Raw genomic sequence first — 18,710 nt, forward strand, 5'->3', positions numbered from 1 at the left:
TTCCATTCATTCCAAATCTCATTCAAGTAAATCCTCTTTTAATGAGTATAAATGATCTTTTCAATGAAACTTAATATTTTCTTTAATTTCATGTTAAAATATTTCAGTTTTGTGTTGTATTTTTCAAATAAGTTGACCCGATGGTTGACAAAATCATGTTTATGTTTTTTATACTTTAAGTCACTTCCATTGATAAAAAAGATAAAGTTCTTCAGGAAGTCATTTAAATGTACATATCAATGCTTGTAACTTTATTTTATTCATATTTTTTTAATTTTAAAGAAAATTACTGTTTTAATGCAGTAAATATAATTTCATGAGTTTCAGATTGAAAAAAAGCCAATCCTGGAGAGTACTCCCTGCAATACTGTCCATCAAATCAAGATAAAATGAAAAAGACGTTGAGAAAACATCCAATGTGAATATACAAACAACTAATGCTAAAAAACAATTACTAAAAAATGTATTATTTAGTTGTAATGTGTAATATACATGTTGTTTATATAACAATCTAAATAATTAAACGATTTTTGTACAGCTGTAAAAAAAAAATGTATTATTTAGGAAAGAATAAATAAAAACCATTAATTTGTTTAAAAAAGTCTATTTATTGGCATACCTATTTTTTTTACATAAATTAACATTCTAACATAAGTACCAACATTATTTAATAAAATACAAAAAAAAAGTGCTAAAAAAATGTTAAAAACAAAGAAAACAAAAAAATTACAAAAATTAGGTATAAAAACATAAAAAATTAAAAATTAGTTCCAAAAATACCCGCCAGAGGGCGCCACTAAACAGGAAAGTAAAAAAGTTAGTTGTAAGATTCACCACTAGGTAGCCCTGCTATTTGTTTACATATGTAAACAAATTTTGACAGCTGTCAAAGTACGTAAACATAAACAACTTAGTTCCAAAATTCGCCACCAGGTAGCACTGCTAGTCCTCTATATATACGTAAACACAAGCAAATTCTCTTCAGTACGACTTGAGTTATGCAGGGGGGTATATCGCTCGTCGCTCCAAACATATCTTGTCTAGTTTTACAACTGTCACTTCTCTTCCAAAAAATCATATTGTAGTGTAATGGTTATGGAGATGTTGTCGCTTCGACGGTCAGAAGGCAAATATTCGCCCCACCCGGCCCGGCCCGCGCAGCGAACTTTCTTATATACCCTCTGGAGGCAAGATGGCGGCGCGTCATATCACCATGACAAACGCCAAAGTACAAAGCCACTCCCACCAGATGGCATGCGCCGCCCATATCTCCATGACAACTGCCACACTACAACGCCACTCCCTCTAGATGGCAAGCGTTGCTCTTCTTGGACACTCTCATGACTCTGCCGACCATTTTTACTTATTTTTAATCTTTCCCACGGACACTCTCATGACTCTGCCGACTATTTTTACTTATTTCTTTCACATGCACACTCTCATGACTCTTGCGAATATTTTTGCTTATTTTTCAATTTTCACATGCACACTCTCATGACTCTCGCAACCATTTTTACTGATGTTTAATCTTTCGCATGCACACTCTCATGACTCTTATGACCATTTTACTTATTTTTAAACTATCACATGGACACTCTCATGACTCTTACAGACTATTTTTAATTATTTTTAAACTATGACATGCACACTCTCATGACTCTTGCAACTATTTCTACTTATTTTTAAACTTTTACATGCACACTCTCAAGACTCTGCCGACCATTTTTACCTATTTTTAATCATTCACATGGACACTCTTATGACTCTTACGACCATTTTACTTATTTTTAAACTATGACATGCACACTCTCATGACTCTTGCAACTATTTCTACTTATTTTTAAACTTTCATATGCACCCTCTCATGACTCTTGCAACTATTTTTACCTATTTTTAATCTTTCACATGCACACTCTCATGACTCTTGACACCATTTTTACTTATTTTTAAACTTTCACATGCACACTCTCATGACTCTTGACACCATTTTTGAACTACAATTTGTAATGTAATAGTGAAATAAACATGCATATTATACACAATGAATACATACTTGTTTATTCATTGATTCCTAAAAAATTGGTTTGTGTATTTTCTCTGGATTACCGATTCAACTTCTTTTTCACTTGGGCTTGCATTGATGATCAGTTTTGCCACCTGTAATCTAGTATCTGCGGTATTTATTCTGGAAATCAATATTTTTTTAAGTATTTAAAAAAAAGTGTTGTCTGTGTTTTATCTTGAATTAAGAAAATCAAAGTAAAACATGTATAACAATTATTTGTCACGGCAATTAAACATAAGTATGGAAATACATGAAGTATATTTTCAATAAAAGCTCTTATTATTTATCACGGTGACAATAACACACATAATTTACTAATATCTTTCAATTATTTTTATATAATGAATTAAAAAATTATTAGCTCGACTAAAAATAGTTATATATGGTTAGAAAATTATAGGGAATTAATTTGCACGTTTGATGTTGAATTTTTAATTCAAATGAAAACGTTCATTCAACAAAAATATTGAAATTTTATTTTTCAGATACAATTATTAATAAATTAATTAATTATATTCAAAATAATCTAGTTTTTGTATCATTTCTTTGAACGTGTTAAATAATATATAAGACTACCTGAAGAACAGTTCCTCAAACGACGTGTTGGTAGATTCCTCTGTTTAGTTTATTATTAGAATTAGAACGGATGCGTATCACCTCATATTTACGGTCGTGTTGCTGGAAGTATAGATGGAACCCTAAAAATAATCCTTTTAGATGAAGGCTGAGGTTAACAGGGCTGTAAGTTGACAAAAAGTTAAAAAAGCCTAAGGACGAAAGCACTGGATAAAAAAAATACTACATTACAACATCAGTAAATAATTCGAAATTTATTCACACTACTCCAATACTTTTTTTTTCAATAATATTGTACCATTTCGCTTTCACTTACTTTAAAAAAAATAATAATGAAACAAAAAATAAATAATATAAAATAATCGAAAATAAAACTAATCACACGTAAATCTGTTATAAAATAAAGGAACGTGGTTGAAACAAAGCTAATGAACCCACTATTTTACTACACTGCACTATTTTTACATTTCTAACAATAAAATCGGGCTGAATTTTAATTTAAATTTATACTTAACATTAAACAAACATATGAACGCTATAACATTTTTAATCAATTGAAATTTCATAAAATCTTTACAAATCTGAAAATCTATTTAATATTGTTCGTGACTCACAAAACTTATTATATAGGCCCACCTTACACTCACATTTAACCATGTTGACTCACTAGACCTATATAGGGCCACTACAAACTCACACTTGACTTAATTCTTTTTAATGCGTCCTATGTAACCTAATTATATACACATAGCAAAAAAATTAAAGGGTCATTGGAAGAAGCCCTCTGAACAACCTGTTTAGAAGAACGCTGACAACACTTTGTTATTAGTGCAGAGAGGAGTGTTAATAGTGATGGGGAAAAGAAGTTTCGCCAATTTATAAGATAAATTTTTACATAAGACAAAATTTACTAAAAAATTGTGCAAAAATTTAAAAAAAAGGATACAGAAAAATTTGAATTTTTTTTTACTAAGTGCTCAGTACCTATCGTATTGCCACTGGTCTCGTGAATCCTCCTGTCTCCTGATATCTCCTCCATAGTCGATGGATAACAGACTGACTCACTCCCAATCGCCGGCCTACTTCCCGCATACCTAGGCTTTCCTCAATTAATGTTACAGTCCTGCAAACGAAAGATGCCGCCTTAAACCTTGCAGGGGATCCTTAACATATAAAACAATAGCAAACACCAGTAAAAACAACACGACACAACGTAAAAGACTGACAGAGATACGAGTGGAAATGGTCCCATATCGGTCAATATAAACAAAGTTTACGATAACAAGGAGAAAACAATAGCCTCTTGAGACAAGTCTAAGGGTTTGCCTTAATCCTAACCACAATTAATCTCTTCAAAACATGTTCCAGAGAGCACTCATTGACGTGGAAGAATGGCAGTACAAAGTGTATTTTTTTGTCGTGTGTATTTGCCCATTTTTTTAAATATATCTACTACACATCTTCCTATTTACTACGTATGTAACATATTTAAATTTTTCCTATAAATATGCTCTAAACATCCACACCCACAAATAAACACAATATATACATTTTATATAGGTCTAGAGAGTCACCAACATGACTAAAGTCTGAATGTAAGATGGTCCTACCGAGGTCTAATGAGTCAGCAACAAGGTTAAATATGAGTGCAAGCTGGACGAATATAGGTCTAATGAGTCGCTATAGTGGTTAAAAATGCATGTAATGTCAGATTAATACTGCGAAATAAACATGCAATAAATACATAATGTTTTATTAATTGATTCCCAAGTAAATTTATTTGTATTTTCCCTTGATAAAGTCGTATTTAACATCTTTTTTAATTAGGCTTGCATTGATGAACAGTTTTGCAGCCTGTATTCCAGTATCTGCGATATTTACTCTAAAAGTCAACATTTTTATAATGTAATTAAAATTGGGTGTTTCAACTTGAAATAAGAAGATAAAGAAACACATCTATAACAATTGTTAAAGTATTCATAAAAATGAAATAAACGTGACTGCAATCAAAATAAAGCATGGATATGTAAATTTGATTAACTTTTTAGGAACTTAATCCTTTTCATCAATGAAAATAAAATATATTTTAAAAAACTCACTTATTATTTATTAGTGCGACTATTACACACATAATTTACTAATATCCACTTTTAATTATTTTTATGGAAATGAATTATTAACTCGACTAAAAATAGTTCTTTGAGTAGAAAATGATACAGAATCACCATGAACGTTTAATGATGAAGTTTTATTCAAATGAAAACCTTTATTGAAGGAAAAAAACTTCCTTTGCAGATTTAAAGAGAAAGATATAAATATTTTAAATTTTTTTAGTATTTTATTACTTTATATTAAATAAAAGATAAAATTACCTGTAAAACAATTCCACAGAGTGTAGGTTGTTTAGAATGGATGCGAATCACATCACATTCACAGTCGTGCTGCTGGAAGTGTAGATAGACCCATAAAAATAATCATTTTAGGTGAAAGCCGAGCCTAACGGGGCTGCAAGTTGACAAAGTATCGATGAAGTCCAAGGATGAAAGCACTGGATAAAAGGAAAAAATACTAAATTAAAACAACAGTAGATAATACAAATTTAATCCACACTATCGTATTACGTAGGATTTTTTGAAAAACTAAACCTTCTTTCAAAAAAAATTAAACCATTCTGTAATCAATTTTCTTGAACAATGTTTAATTTGGATCAAAAAGATCAAAGTATTTGACTCCAATAATATTCCAATTTCATACTACATTTTTTGGCTAAGTGAGGAAAGTTATTACATGATGTGTATATGTGTTATTCAAAATGTTAATAAATCGTAAACTTTTTTGTGAAAACAATGAAATAAAAATTAATGAATGAATTAAAGGGTTCAGAACGTCCAGCTTTAAAATTCTAAAGTTGGAGTGGCATTTTATACAGTGGGAGGATGCGAATTGATCAAGAGTTTATTTATCAGAAAACAGTTTTTATTTATGATGTAACGCTTAGAACACGTGCAATAATGGAGAAGAATACCTTAAGAACAATCCGTTATCCATCTTTGTGACTAAAATAATAGAAACAATAGAAAGATAACAAAAACAATTATAAAAATTAACTTCACCAAAGGCTCTCTTTTATTCTGAGTATTTTGTAGTAAAAGAAAGTACTATTTCTTCAAATAATATTTCAAATATGTTTCTTTAGAAATATCACTTAGCAATTTTATAATTTTTTTTATAATCTAAATACAAAATGTGGCATGGCTGATTTTTTCCATCGTAGTTTGTTGTATCCCTTACAGGTTTTGAAATTTCATCCATCAACAATAATTAGTTTAAATACATATTGGTAAATTTTAATTTATACAACAACCATGCTTCCCTTGTGCACTACACTTGCAGACTGAATGAGTGAGGTTACTGTTACTACATAAGTGGTTACAAGATATCACATGTGTGTACCACTGGTGTTGTGATATTTAAATTGTTAATGCACATTAAAACATTTTTTGTAAAATAGTGAAATAAAATTATTATTATTTATTATTTATCATTATTTTATTTAATAATCAATTACATAGCAAAAAGAAATAAACAAAATAAATGAAGCAATGGCAAAGCCGTTGGCTAGAGTTCACTGCTTAAATATGTTTTAAAAGATACAAAATAATCAATAAAATAAACAGTAAATACCTTAATTTCCTTTCATCGATATACAAGTTAATATAGTGAAATAAAATTAATAAAACCTAATATGTATTTGTATTTTGTGATTTATATACAGGGTGACCAGAGTTATATGCTCCACCCACTTTTTTTTAACGGCGGGAAATTTCGAAAAAATAAAAAACACGTATTTAATCATTTTTAGTCTAGTTTATTTTCAGTGATTGACCCATTTTTTTAAACCCCTGTATCTCGAGATACAGCATCCAACTTTTGTTTTTCAAATGGAACGTTATACTTTTTGTCACATATTTTAATCGTATTTGAGCTCCTAAAAAAAACAAAAAAATTTTTTTTGAAATCGGTTAGGTTTTTCAAAAGTTATGGTAATTTAAAATATGAAAAAAAAAATCAGTTTATTGACAAAATCTCGTAATTTTTCTTAAAGAATCTGTTCAAACTGGGCACAATCAACGGATAGGCAAGCCCAAACTCTGGACTCCCACGCTTTGCTTGTAGCAGCAGTTATGGAGGCGAAGTCAATCATAATTTAAAATATACCATAACTTTTGAAAAACCTAACCGATTTCAAAAAAAATTTTTTTGTTTTTTTTAGGAGCTCAAATACTATAAAAATATGCAACAAAAAATACTGAAACATACAATATATGTATATTTTAAACAATCAATTCTCGAACAAATTGAGACTTGGTACCATGAAATTACTAAATTAGGGGTCAGCTTGATTAAAAATTAGACATCTGATTCAAATAAGCTACGGAATTTACATGGACAATTGAAATTGTATTTTTGAATCAAATTAATCCTTTTTTCAATGACACTATAACTTCTTTCATCTACTTTACTATAATAGGGTTCCAGCAAACTTCCTGAGTCGCGATGGTGTAACCAAAATGGAATCTAATCCTAAACTTCCTTTTAATTTGTACATTCTCTTACTTGCTCTTACTCTACTAGTAAGAGAAGACGTTGCAATCGTGAAGCTTTTTGAGTTGTCACTGGTTGTCCCCTGGGAGCGAAAAAAAGTGGTCTTTACAAATTGGTGTGTTTTTGTCTTAAGTATCTATTCACCGTGACATTAACGTTTACACTAGTTCTGTCTGGCTGCCAGTATAATATTAATTAGAATGAAATGTAGGATTCAATTTCTAATTTAGAAGGATCGGCTGACTGGAAATTCCATGTTAATGATTAGAATTTCCCATATTTTGAGATTTTCTCGCAAACGATTCCTACGATTTTATTTTCTACTTTTACTGGATATTTTCCATAATTTCAATTACGGGTACTTTTGAAAGAGAGGGCAGAATCTTTTTAAAGTGATAAGAATTACGACATGTTGGGAATGCGAACAATATTGGAGTGTACCTTGAAAGAGATTGTCGTGTGAGTTTTCCGTATTTTGAGATTTTTGGTTCAGAGAATTATGTATAGAATGCACACAACAGGTGCTTTTGTATAAGTTAAGCCATTTAATAATACCTTAGATTTGGAATTTCCAAAATGTAGTCTATAATTATCGCTATTCCACCGCCATTGCTTCGTAAGGGCCTTTCTTCTAAATCCTAAAGATTTCTCCATTTCAATCCTCTTGCATTCTCGACATTACCACTCTCGTCCTTCTAACCTTTATACTCCTTTCCCAGGACAGCTGTCTATGAAAATTCCTTCCTCAACCGATCTCTTCATTTTGGAACTCTTTATCCTTTGTCACACCCCTTAACTATCAAAACTCGCCTCTATCATCACCTCTTCCAACTCCAGCAAGTCATATCTGCATTATATTGAATTTTCTTTAAATACGTATTAAATGTCTGTTAAATATACAAACATATTATGTCATTATAAAGTTATATTATACTATTATCTAATTTTTTTGGTTTTTTTGAGCTGACAAAAGTTCCAAATAATTAATTTTTGGTAGCCAGAATAGGCTATTATTTTATTTTATTTATTACCTACGTATGCACATGTTACTAATATCACAGCCAAATTACTTTGTCTGGATGAACTATACTACATGTTCCATCAATAGTTCTGAAATTCACTTCTAGTGATACTTTCTCCCCTAAAATTGCATTATTGCGTTAACTCTACTACTTAACTCTGGTTTCACAATAAGTTGATCTCTTTTACCTAATCGGTCTGCGTTCCCTTTCTTTACACTAATGGATAAGTGCGTTCTGCGGATCATTGCTGTACGGTATATCGTACAATTTCCCTCTTGTTTCCCATAAATATATACATAATAATCATAAAAACAATAAATCATGTTTAAGTTCAGGGATATGAAGGTTGTCTATTATGTACTTCAAATTTCGTTTCATGTTAAATGAAAAGACGTAGGTTTTACATCATATTCAGTAGCACTTCTGAACCAAGTGAAAATAACCTAAGGTGCAGTTCGTCTACAAATTTTAAGGTAAATTAATACCGCATTCTTCATATCGCGGATATCCTTTAAACATTTAAAAAAATGATTTGAAAAGAATTTCTACCGAAAAAGAATACTCTGATTTAAAAAAAATAAAATATAGATTAGTGCTCTTGAAATTCTTTCGATGTAAGTCAATATAATATAACGTGAACAAAAAAACTCGAATACGTCACAACGTTGAGGCGTACGTATTGCAGATATTAGTGAGAAGCAGTATTTACACTTTTCATAAATAAATATATCCTTTGGTAATAGTTAGTGTTTTATTAAGCTTTTATTTTGTCAGAAATATAATAAAACGTTAGGTACCTGACACAATATAACTTCTGAATCCATTTCTTTTTTAAATTACTCTCCAATACTTCAAATGTTAGAATATTGATTCGCAAGATGAAATGTGTTTGCATTTTAAAACCACTTCTCTAACCTATCATGATGAATACAATTATTTAATTATATTCAAGTAATAAAATTCATTACTACAAAACATTTTAGTTTATGTGAATAAATGACTTTTGGAAAAGTAGTAAATGCGCTGATCAATAAATATTTTAAAAAAACTTACTTGCAAGTCTCAATCCATATATCTAATCCAATAATGTCAAAGTCACTTAATCAGATAAATTTAAATGTGCATCAGGATATCTCAATGAATGTGATAAAACTGTCGTTATCTGTCATTCAACTTTATATACATTTATACTTGAAACATTGAGCTCGCTTCATCATCTCATTCTTACAAGTTGCGGTAGGTAACATAACAATAACGAAACCTTTAGGTTAGGTTATCTTCAGTGGAAAGTTAAAAGCAGGATTATTTAAAACTACAAAAAAATGTGTTAATAAAACGTAGAACATATTGAACTAATACATATAAACAAAAAAAAAAAATCAAAAATTAATCATAATAATATCTTTCGTTATATGAAGTACAATTTACAGACATATTTATTTACTTCATCATAGAAGAAACCGAAGAAGTTTAAATTTGTATATACCTTCAGTTGGTGATTGAAAGGCAAGGCAAGATGAAAAATTCCTTGAAGCAGTTGAAGAGTATAAAGCCATTTTCTGTTCAGAATTCAACTATGGATTATAATTGGACTGCCGGTGTTGATATATGAAACGGAGAATGAACATTCACATAGTTGGAACATAGTTCAAGAAATAAGGTAGCTGTTAAAGCTACGTACCATCACAAAATAAAAATTTCAAGAAGAGGCAAAACAAGGCGCTCGAAAAACAACAATGCTGGAAGATGTGAAGGAAATAATTTTGTAGAGGAAATGGAACCAGGTAATGTAAGCCATATGACATTAGATGGACAACGATCAAAGAAGATATAGTGCGGTATCCTAGAAACTAGAAGGGGGTAAAAGTAATTACAGACATTTGGCACTGCTTAATGTTATGAAGGAGCAATAGAAGAACGGCTCTCTCAAGATTGTAAGGACTATCATGCTTGGAAGAAGTATTGCTTTACCAAAAGTGAACTTATGGTTCTTCAAATCTACTACCTGTTAAAATAAAATAATTTTGTGTGAAGTAATAATTATTAAATAAAAATTTATTTAATCTTATTATCATTGTGTTCATTATTGTATTCCATATTCATGATCCCGGTGATCCTGAAATCTTTTCCAGTTCTTCCATTTTTGGCAACGGTGCATCTCTTCATTTCAGAGATGGAGTTTCAGATCTGGTTTTGTTTCCAACCTACGTTAAGATCTAGGAATTGATTATTGAATTTCATTTTCCGCTGGTTATGGAAGATCTGTATCTCTGGTTATGAGAACTCTGTAGTTTTCTTTGTCCTCAAATTTCTCCATTATTTCCTCTACAAGTTTGTAGATGGCATCAACTGCATTGTTACCTGCTATATAGACAAATTGAGAGGCACTTATTAAATTATTGTTCTCCAGAATATTACTCACTATTTAACGATTAACTTTTATAGTATTTTAGATACTACTATTTGGAAGGCAATGATCTACATTTTTAGGAGACAGGATATGGCTTTAACTTACTTGAACTATCACATCTACTATTAAATCGGCAGTACACACATATTCCAAAGTTTCTACTTCGGCATCATCTCAATTCTGAATAGAAAATGGTTTTATACTCTTAAATGTTTTCTTTTTTGAGAACATTCTTCTCGAGTAGTCTTCATCTTGTCCAGCCTTTGAAATCAACTATCCAAAGAATTTTACTTATAAAAAACAGCCCTTACAGATTAATTAAACTATTGCATTTAAAAAAAGCTGCTTCTCATTTGTAATAAAACTTTTTAAGGTAATTCCTTTGTGCAAAGAAAATGGAAAAACAATTGATTTAAAGAATTATTAGAAAGAATTCCAAACAATGCGATGGATAAATAATGTTAGATGTGGGGGAAATATTTGCGAGAGGAAATGGAACTGGGCAGGACCAACGGTTCTTTTATCCTAAAGGCCAGAAGAGGAAAAGAGGGAGACTCCAAAAGGTGCGCAAATGATTGGGGAAGCAGTAGGGTAACGGCTCACTCAAGATTGTAGGGAATGGTCACTCACCAAAGAAGTTTTTTTTTTTTTTTATTTATTTTGTAACTTACAATCTGTATACATGTATACAATCAGTAAATGTGACGAGTATGATGAACTGGTGCGGGAAGAAAGAAACTGTCCAGTGGTAGCACTCTCTATAGGAGAAGGATGACGTTTAGGTCTTCAGACTGCAAGGAAGTCGCGGGGTACAAAGAAGTACACAATTAAAAAAAAGGAGATTAGTATACTTCACTGCTGAAGGCAGCTGTAAATGACAAAATGTTTACGAGCCTCCAGGGATATGTAATTCACATAAGGAGAGTTAACTTACCGGAAAAAGGCGATTTGTAAGCCTAGAAAACAACAAGTACTTAACTGTGCCAAAGTTTACATGTTAACAAAATATCTAACTAAGGAGGCTATTCAAGCAAACAGTTTTCATAATTTGTTTGAACATCAATTAATAACCACTTTGATACAATACTGTGAATACTGCCCTGTAAAATTCCTGGAAAAAAAAACTCATTATCTCTGATATTATTTCTTTTTCATTGAGTTAAAAATAAAAGTAAATACGAATTTTCATCGACTAAGTAACAGTGCGACGGAAAAATTTGATTAATTTGAACGTTCCTTACGATCCTAACTACAATCCAGTAAAAATTGTGTGAGGACTTAGGGGTATTACATCTTTTAACACAGAATTTTGCTCAAGAAGTTAGGAGAGTATTACAGTCATGGCAATTCTGGAATAAGTTCGTAAGTTAGGATATTTAGTTAGAATATCGATAGATACTTTTCAAGACATTAGTACTTTTGGTCAAGAAGAATATTTACAGAAAAATAATAAAAGGAAATAACTAAAAAAATAGTTATAAAATAACAGCTGTTATGTTGACCTCCTCTCTTGTAGCGATAGCCCTTCTATTTCATTGGTAAGAAGAAAAAGTAGTTTTCCTGGTTAAAGTGTGTCATTTTTTTTTTTTACTTTTTCTAGGAATTCCTTCTTTAATATCTTTATATTCATTTTTCAAGACTCATGATGAACTATCAAAATTATATTCTACTGATGCAAAAACATTGCTTACGAAATGCTGAACATGTGAAAGAAATTTAGAATTAATTATTCTGCTCACATAATCTCTTTTACAACCTGAGTTTACTCTTTTTTATAAATATCCATTTTATTTATTTATTTATTTGACAGAGATCTTAAGCAGATGTCATTAAAAAAATAAAAGTAATTATTTATTCTACTTTCAAGATAGATTAGAATTTCAGAACAGAATACATTTATGATTTCTGACCCATCCCACTATACTAAATCCTTACCTGATGAAAACTCTATCTCTCATCCTGTTCTCCTATTCAGTCTACAAACTAATTACTCCTAAACTTACCAGTCTCTCAAATTCGACAGAGACAAATTTATTTACACATTACCTCATCCACTTCAAAGACCTTCAATCCAACGACTCTTAGCACTACATTTTCCATAATAGATCTTTCTATCCTTAGATTTACTTTATAATTCTCTTCAGTCGGGCGCAAGGATAACTTTGGCGCAATTTCATGTCTATTTCTTGTTGTTAGAATCGCAAGGACATCGACTTGAAAAACAATTAAGCAATTCCATATCCTTCAATCGACATCGGGCCTGAGAGACCTAGTTTAATTTGTCATTTTTGGATTTCTTCAAAAAAGTAATTAAGTAATTAAGCTTATCCAGACTCATCCGTATGCACTGTTGTCTGACGTCATACCCTCCGCCCTTAATTTGCTGATCCATTTTCTAGAAGTTATTTAATAATTATAACTTTGTTCCTACCCTTAACTACAAAATTAGATTCTCTACTATCTACCTAAGACAAAGAAATATATTTTTACTCACCCAGTACTACAAAAGCTTGTATTCGCATTCTTACAAACGTAAACCTCATGATGAGCGTTATATTTTCGTTACAAAACTCCTTAATCGTATCGAGGTCCTTCCTAGTATACATATTTCCATTTAACGTTAGGTAAACTGGAGCAATTATTAGTTTACCAATTCTCCTCCAATTCTGTTATGCTAGTATAGAAAGTTAATAAGCCTGAAATTTTAACTCATGAACACTTTACCCATTTTCTTGGTCAGGAGCATGATACTATCACAGAGACAGTGACTTTTTAAATTAGCTCCACTCCACCCCGCAGTACCGTGAATGAGTAGCGATTCTGTATTCATTGTCTTACTGAAGACAGAGTCAAAACCAATCATCTTGGCAACAACCTCTAGACCTAATGTATGTACATTAAAATGAAAAATACATCTCCTACTCAGGGTGTTTCCTCTTCTTACTGAAGGCCTCCCAGCCTTCTGACCATTACTCACTTCAGCTCAAATCACTGACATTTTTTGTTAATTACTTATTTGCACCTGTTAATAGAATAATAAGGTATGAGTAAAATCGATTTGGATTTTTTAATGATAAATTTTGGAGGATGACAGCGTTTTGTTAGTAAATATCACTTATGTTCAGACTATGTTTAAAATTATTTTATAGAGTATCTATAGTAATTTTTTTTAGACATAAACTGTTATTAGGCTTAACATGAATAACCGCTATCAGAAAATCGGTATGCTAGACATTCTTATGTAAAGATGGCAACTCCTCCAAAATACTCCTTCGTTTTCCTTGATTATGGACCATGCATACAAATTTTGCAAACATTTTTAAGCAAACTTTAGCTATTTTTTGTGATCGGCTGTGATATAGTTTCTAAAAAAATAATCAAAATATTAGAAAAATTTCATTTTTATTACTTTTAGATTAATAAATCATTACGTTCTTATAATATATATATAAAAAAAAAAAAACGCAAGGAAAGATTAAATATAAAATTACTGGCTACAATATTTAAATACTTCTTGGCTAAATATTTAAAGGAATCCGTTCCTATAGAATGTTCCCAGCTTTTAAACGTTCTAATAATAAAAAACATTAAATGTATCATTAAAAACCTAAAGTAATTTTTATATAAAAAAATTCTATAAATTCTTACTTCTTATTTAGGGCTCTGTTGCTACTAACGCTCCACTTTTTCCAACTTTGACGGAGAAATATTGTGAGACATTCAGAACTTAAATATTCGGCTAAAAATCATTCTTATTGGACTTGCTGTTTGTTCTAATGGATCAACTCATCATTTGCGTGGGCAGGAGATATCTATCTGGGGTTTGCTGCTCGGGGATTCTCACTGACTAAGAATTATTTTCATAACTAGTCGAACTCTACCACTCAATTCAGCACTAGATCAAACAGAACGCCATTAAGGTTCAATAGTCATAAAATTGCAACGGAGAGAAGATAAATAGAAAACAACTTAAGTGATATGCATACTTCCAGGAATCTGCCAAGTTCTACTCGCTACTTGCTAACTGACCATGATAGAAATATATGATCGGCTCGACTCATGAAACACGTTGCTGCATGCATGATGGCAGAAACCGAACATTATAGTCACACTTAAGGGCAGACCTTACGTTAAATAAAAATAGAAAATGTTGCCAATTATCCATTGCAGGATTATCATTGATTTTATCCACCGTTTCATTCGGATCTTTTTTAAATTTCCATCTATCAACAAATATGATTTATCCATCAGTTGATGAAGAGAATTCGATAGTCAATGCCGAAGCTTCAATTTGCTACTAAGAGCTTCTTGGCAAGATAAAGCGCAGATAATTTAACAGCGGAAGTTTTATTCTCTGCATCTTGAATCTCTGATACATGAAAATCAGAAACCAGTCAGATAAAAGAAAAAAAAACCCTTGATTAAACCGAATAAAATTCTTCTTTGTTTCAGAGAAAAAATACTGATACCTTCTATTCAGCGAATTGCAGAATACTAAGATTCTTGTAATTAAAAGGCTGAAAGTACATTCATTATAGGCACTAGTATTTTTAATTTTCATTAGAAAGTTGTTAATTTTACCAGTTAACAGGTTTTTCCAAAAGATAAAATAAAAAGAACATTTGGTTGCTTTTTTTTTTTTATTTATTTGTTAAAATCTAAATATTATTTCACTCATCATTCATATTTTTCATTTATTTCACTTAATAGATGTATTTAAGAATTAAATGCAATAAAGACTCATTAACAAAGTTTTTAGAAAATTTCTTTAAAAAAAATCTGTATTTAATAGTATTTCTTATTAAAAAAACTAATCTTAAAAAAATACTTAATATATTGTATGATTGCATACATGTAGAAATACATATTACTTTAGAGTACGTGTAAATTCAGGTGTGTATGAAGAACTTGATCGATATTGCATCTATGTTCATAATTTAGAGAAAAAATGAAAAGCATAAATATTCCATAAATACCGAAACTATAATAAACTTTGTTTTTTTTTTTTTTTTGCAAGTAAAACCAAAATTTAATAGCTCACATGGCACAACTAAATCCATTAATATCCTGTCTTTTACAAACAATATGATAATTAACTTACTACAAAAAAAAAAAAAAAAAAAAATTGAACACAATAGCACTATCCAGATGAAATCTAGGCAAAAAAATGTCGATTTTTTTAAACAAAATTTTACCAGCATAAGTAAAATAAACGCTTTTTTTTCCTTGGCCCCACATAATAAAAAAATGGTTAAAATTATTTTGCGAAAAAAAATATTTTTCTTTTTTTAAGATCAAATATTATGTGTACAGCATATGCAAGTTATACAAAAATTTTTATAGAAAATATATATCTTCTAAAAAAATAAAAATGAAAATATTACATTATTTACTACATTCGATTTTTTTTTTTTTTTTAAATAAGTGCTAGCATTAAAACATATTCTTAGTGATTGAATAAACCTTTGATTTCTTGAATTGAGTTTAATATTATTAAATAACCATTTCAGTACAATTAAATTTTAATTAGTTTACTAACAAATTGCAATGTGAGAACAAAATAAATTTACAATATCTAATGGAAGATTCTAATTTTTCTGTAATTTATATATACACTAAAAAAAGGAAAAAGAAAAACTTAAAAGAAAAAAAAAAACAGTGCCAGAAAGGGAGCCCACTGCCAAGTCTTAAAAAATGATTTTTTAAGTCACACCATTATCCACACTTACAGATGCACTAGTGGGTATATAAAAAATAAAAAAAAATAATGTATACCATTTTATTCCATGACTTACATGTTATTAACAGTTAACAGTTCCTTTTGCATTGATCCAGACATTCTCATATCATTACGCCCCCAGTATGGTTGAGAAAGTCCACCAAACGGGCTCTTTCCATTAAGATGAGGCATTTTGGAGCCAGAACTCATTAATCCATGTTTAGTTAATGTACCAAAGGCTGCCATTATTTCCATTTTTGCGTGATCACCATATCCACATTCAACCAGAATATCAGCCACACTATCACTTCTTGTACTGCCGGTAACATTCAGGGTTACTTCCAATGAGGGTCTTGAAGACTGGCCTCCGAGACTTGACATCTTACCTTGGCCATAAAGCGAAGGAGCAGAAAGATGTTTATAACTTAAATTGTGATTAATATGATTTGGATCTTGTTGTATTATATTAAGCAACATATCGCATGCTTTATTGCTTCCCTCTGTTTCACCCGTAACCGTTATACACCTTTCTTGTGTCAATCCTCCAGATTCCTGTGGAGATGCTTTCACACTAACACCACATGCTTCACTTATCTGCCTGAAATTGCTGCCACCTTTACCGATAACTCTACCAACAATTGTGTTGGGTACAATTATCTTCACTTCTTGATGCCTCCTTAATCCTACTTTTGAATCCTCTCTTATTGTATTTGAAACAATCTCCAAAGCTGATTTTACAGCATTCAGTTCACCGGTTATTAGGCAAACTCTATCTGATGTGCCTGGATAACAATCGTCCACTCTTGAAACTCTAACTTTAGCTCCCGAATCTCTAGTAATTTGTGCAAGATTCTCGGCACCTTTACCAATAATAGCTCCTGCCACAGAACTTGGCACAAGTACTTTCAGATGAAGCAATTTACCGTCATCAACGTTCGGCTTTTTTGCTGGTTGTCCACCCTCTCCAGAATCTAATTGCCTCTTCAATGTTTCTCCTTGTTCAGCATTTGATTGGCGGTTATCTCCAGAATCTACGTCCATTTCGAAAATTTGAGGTTAAGAAGAGTAAAATTCTATAAATGTGCCAAATTTCTAACGAAAACCTTCAACGTAAAAGTACTGTTTTTATTATTCTCGTACACAAACCGAAGTTCCAACTATCTAAATATTTCGTAATTGTTTTAGTGAAAAATAATAAATCAATTGGTTTCAAAATACAAGCAAAACGCACTCACTTAACAAATAATCCGATTTTTTTTTTTTACAAAGAACGCTGTAAAATGCACAAACAAAGGACTCTCAACACCATCAGTGTAGAAATTACAGTGCTGCCACAACATTAACAGTTGGCATTTATAAAATTTATTCGAGATTTTATGATAATAAGAAAGTCAACTATTAATAAAACATCGCACAAATATAACAACAAATTTTATTTAGAAAGTATTTACAAATAGAGTATTATCTTGTACTTTAAATGCTAATGCCATTTATATCAGGCCTACAAATTACTGTCATAAGCGGGTTTTTTAAATATGTACTTTATATTTTACCATTGTTTTAAACAAATCATATTCTCAGATTAACTTTGATAGATAAAGTATTACACACACCGGTTAAAAAAATTAATTTTTGAATAAATAATAAATACATCTGAGATTAATTGAAACTGAGTACAAAACATGCACAAGAAAGATAAGCTGAAAAAACTGTTTTATAAAAGTTAACGTTCAATTTTAACGAATAACTTAGTTCTTATTCATTTTCTTACATCTCAAGAAATTAAAATGCTGTGTCGTAGCTCCAAGCTTGCTCGGTTTTCAAAGCTGCATATTTTTCTTCTACTGTGATAATTCACACAAGATTAAAGTTTTAGATGTTATGAAATGAGGCACTTGATGATTCCTTTCTATCCTTTTCTTTTACTTAAAAATTTAATTTTCCAGAGAGACCAAAATATCACATTTTACATACAACATTAAATGAATATTATTAACACACCAACAGAAAAAATATCTGAAGATATGAGTCAGGAAAATCTTTTGGAGAGCTTAAGGGGTGATTAGTATTATTGTTGAAGTACCTGCCTGAACAAAAAAATTTAGATTGTCTTCACTAAAAGTACTATTATAAATTGAACTCCTCAGGTAGCTTCGAGACATGTTTACATACCATGTCGGGTCTTAAGTCCTTTATGGACCTTAGAGCCGATCAAAAAGAAATCAATTGCCAGATTTTCTAATCAAGAAATCTTATTACACAAGGAAGCTTCAAAATCCAATGCACACACTCCCTTAGTAAAAATCAGCATTC

At 30.6% G+C, this 18,710-nt stretch overlaps 1 protein-coding gene across 8 annotated transcripts; it reads right to left on the reverse strand.

Annotated features, from left to right (window-relative positions):
• Positions 1-1,382: 1,382 nt before the first annotated feature.
• On the reverse strand, positions 1,383-17,705 carry LOC141458322 (RNA-binding protein Pasilla-like). 8 transcript variants are annotated; one of them, XM_074136154.1, is made up of 10 exons: positions 14,327-17,705; positions 13,173-14,043; positions 12,181-13,073; positions 10,784-10,951; positions 9,322-10,632; positions 9,066-9,183; positions 7,802-8,093; positions 5,014-5,189; positions 3,626-4,523; positions 2,642-2,763 (listed from the first exon to the last, which is right to left on the reverse strand). In XM_074136154.1, exon 1 carries the CDS (start codon positions 17,436-17,438, stop codon positions 16,470-16,472), a length of 969 nt encoding a protein of 322 aa, XP_073992255.1. In that variant the 5' UTR covers positions 17,439-17,705; the 3' UTR covers positions 2,642-2,763; positions 3,626-4,523; positions 5,014-5,189; positions 7,802-8,093; positions 9,066-9,183; positions 9,322-10,632; positions 10,784-10,951; positions 12,181-13,073; positions 13,173-14,043; positions 14,327-16,469. The 8 variants fall into 8 exon arrangements, 6 of the variants coding, with proteins under 6 accessions (XP_073992255.1, XP_073992253.1, XP_073992256.1 ...); XM_074136152.1 differs by having other exon boundaries at positions 2,642-2,804; XM_074136155.1 differs by lacking the exon at positions 3,626-4,523.
• Positions 17,706-18,710: the final 1,005 nt, after the last annotated feature.

The sequence above is a fragment of the Rhodnius prolixus genome, unplaced genomic scaffold, assembly GCF_049639745.1.
Source record: "Rhodnius prolixus isolate KJV_2025 unplaced genomic scaffold, Rpr scaffold_5, whole genome shotgun sequence".
Lineage (NCBI taxonomy): Eukaryota > Metazoa > Arthropoda > Insecta > Hemiptera > Reduviidae > Rhodnius > Rhodnius prolixus.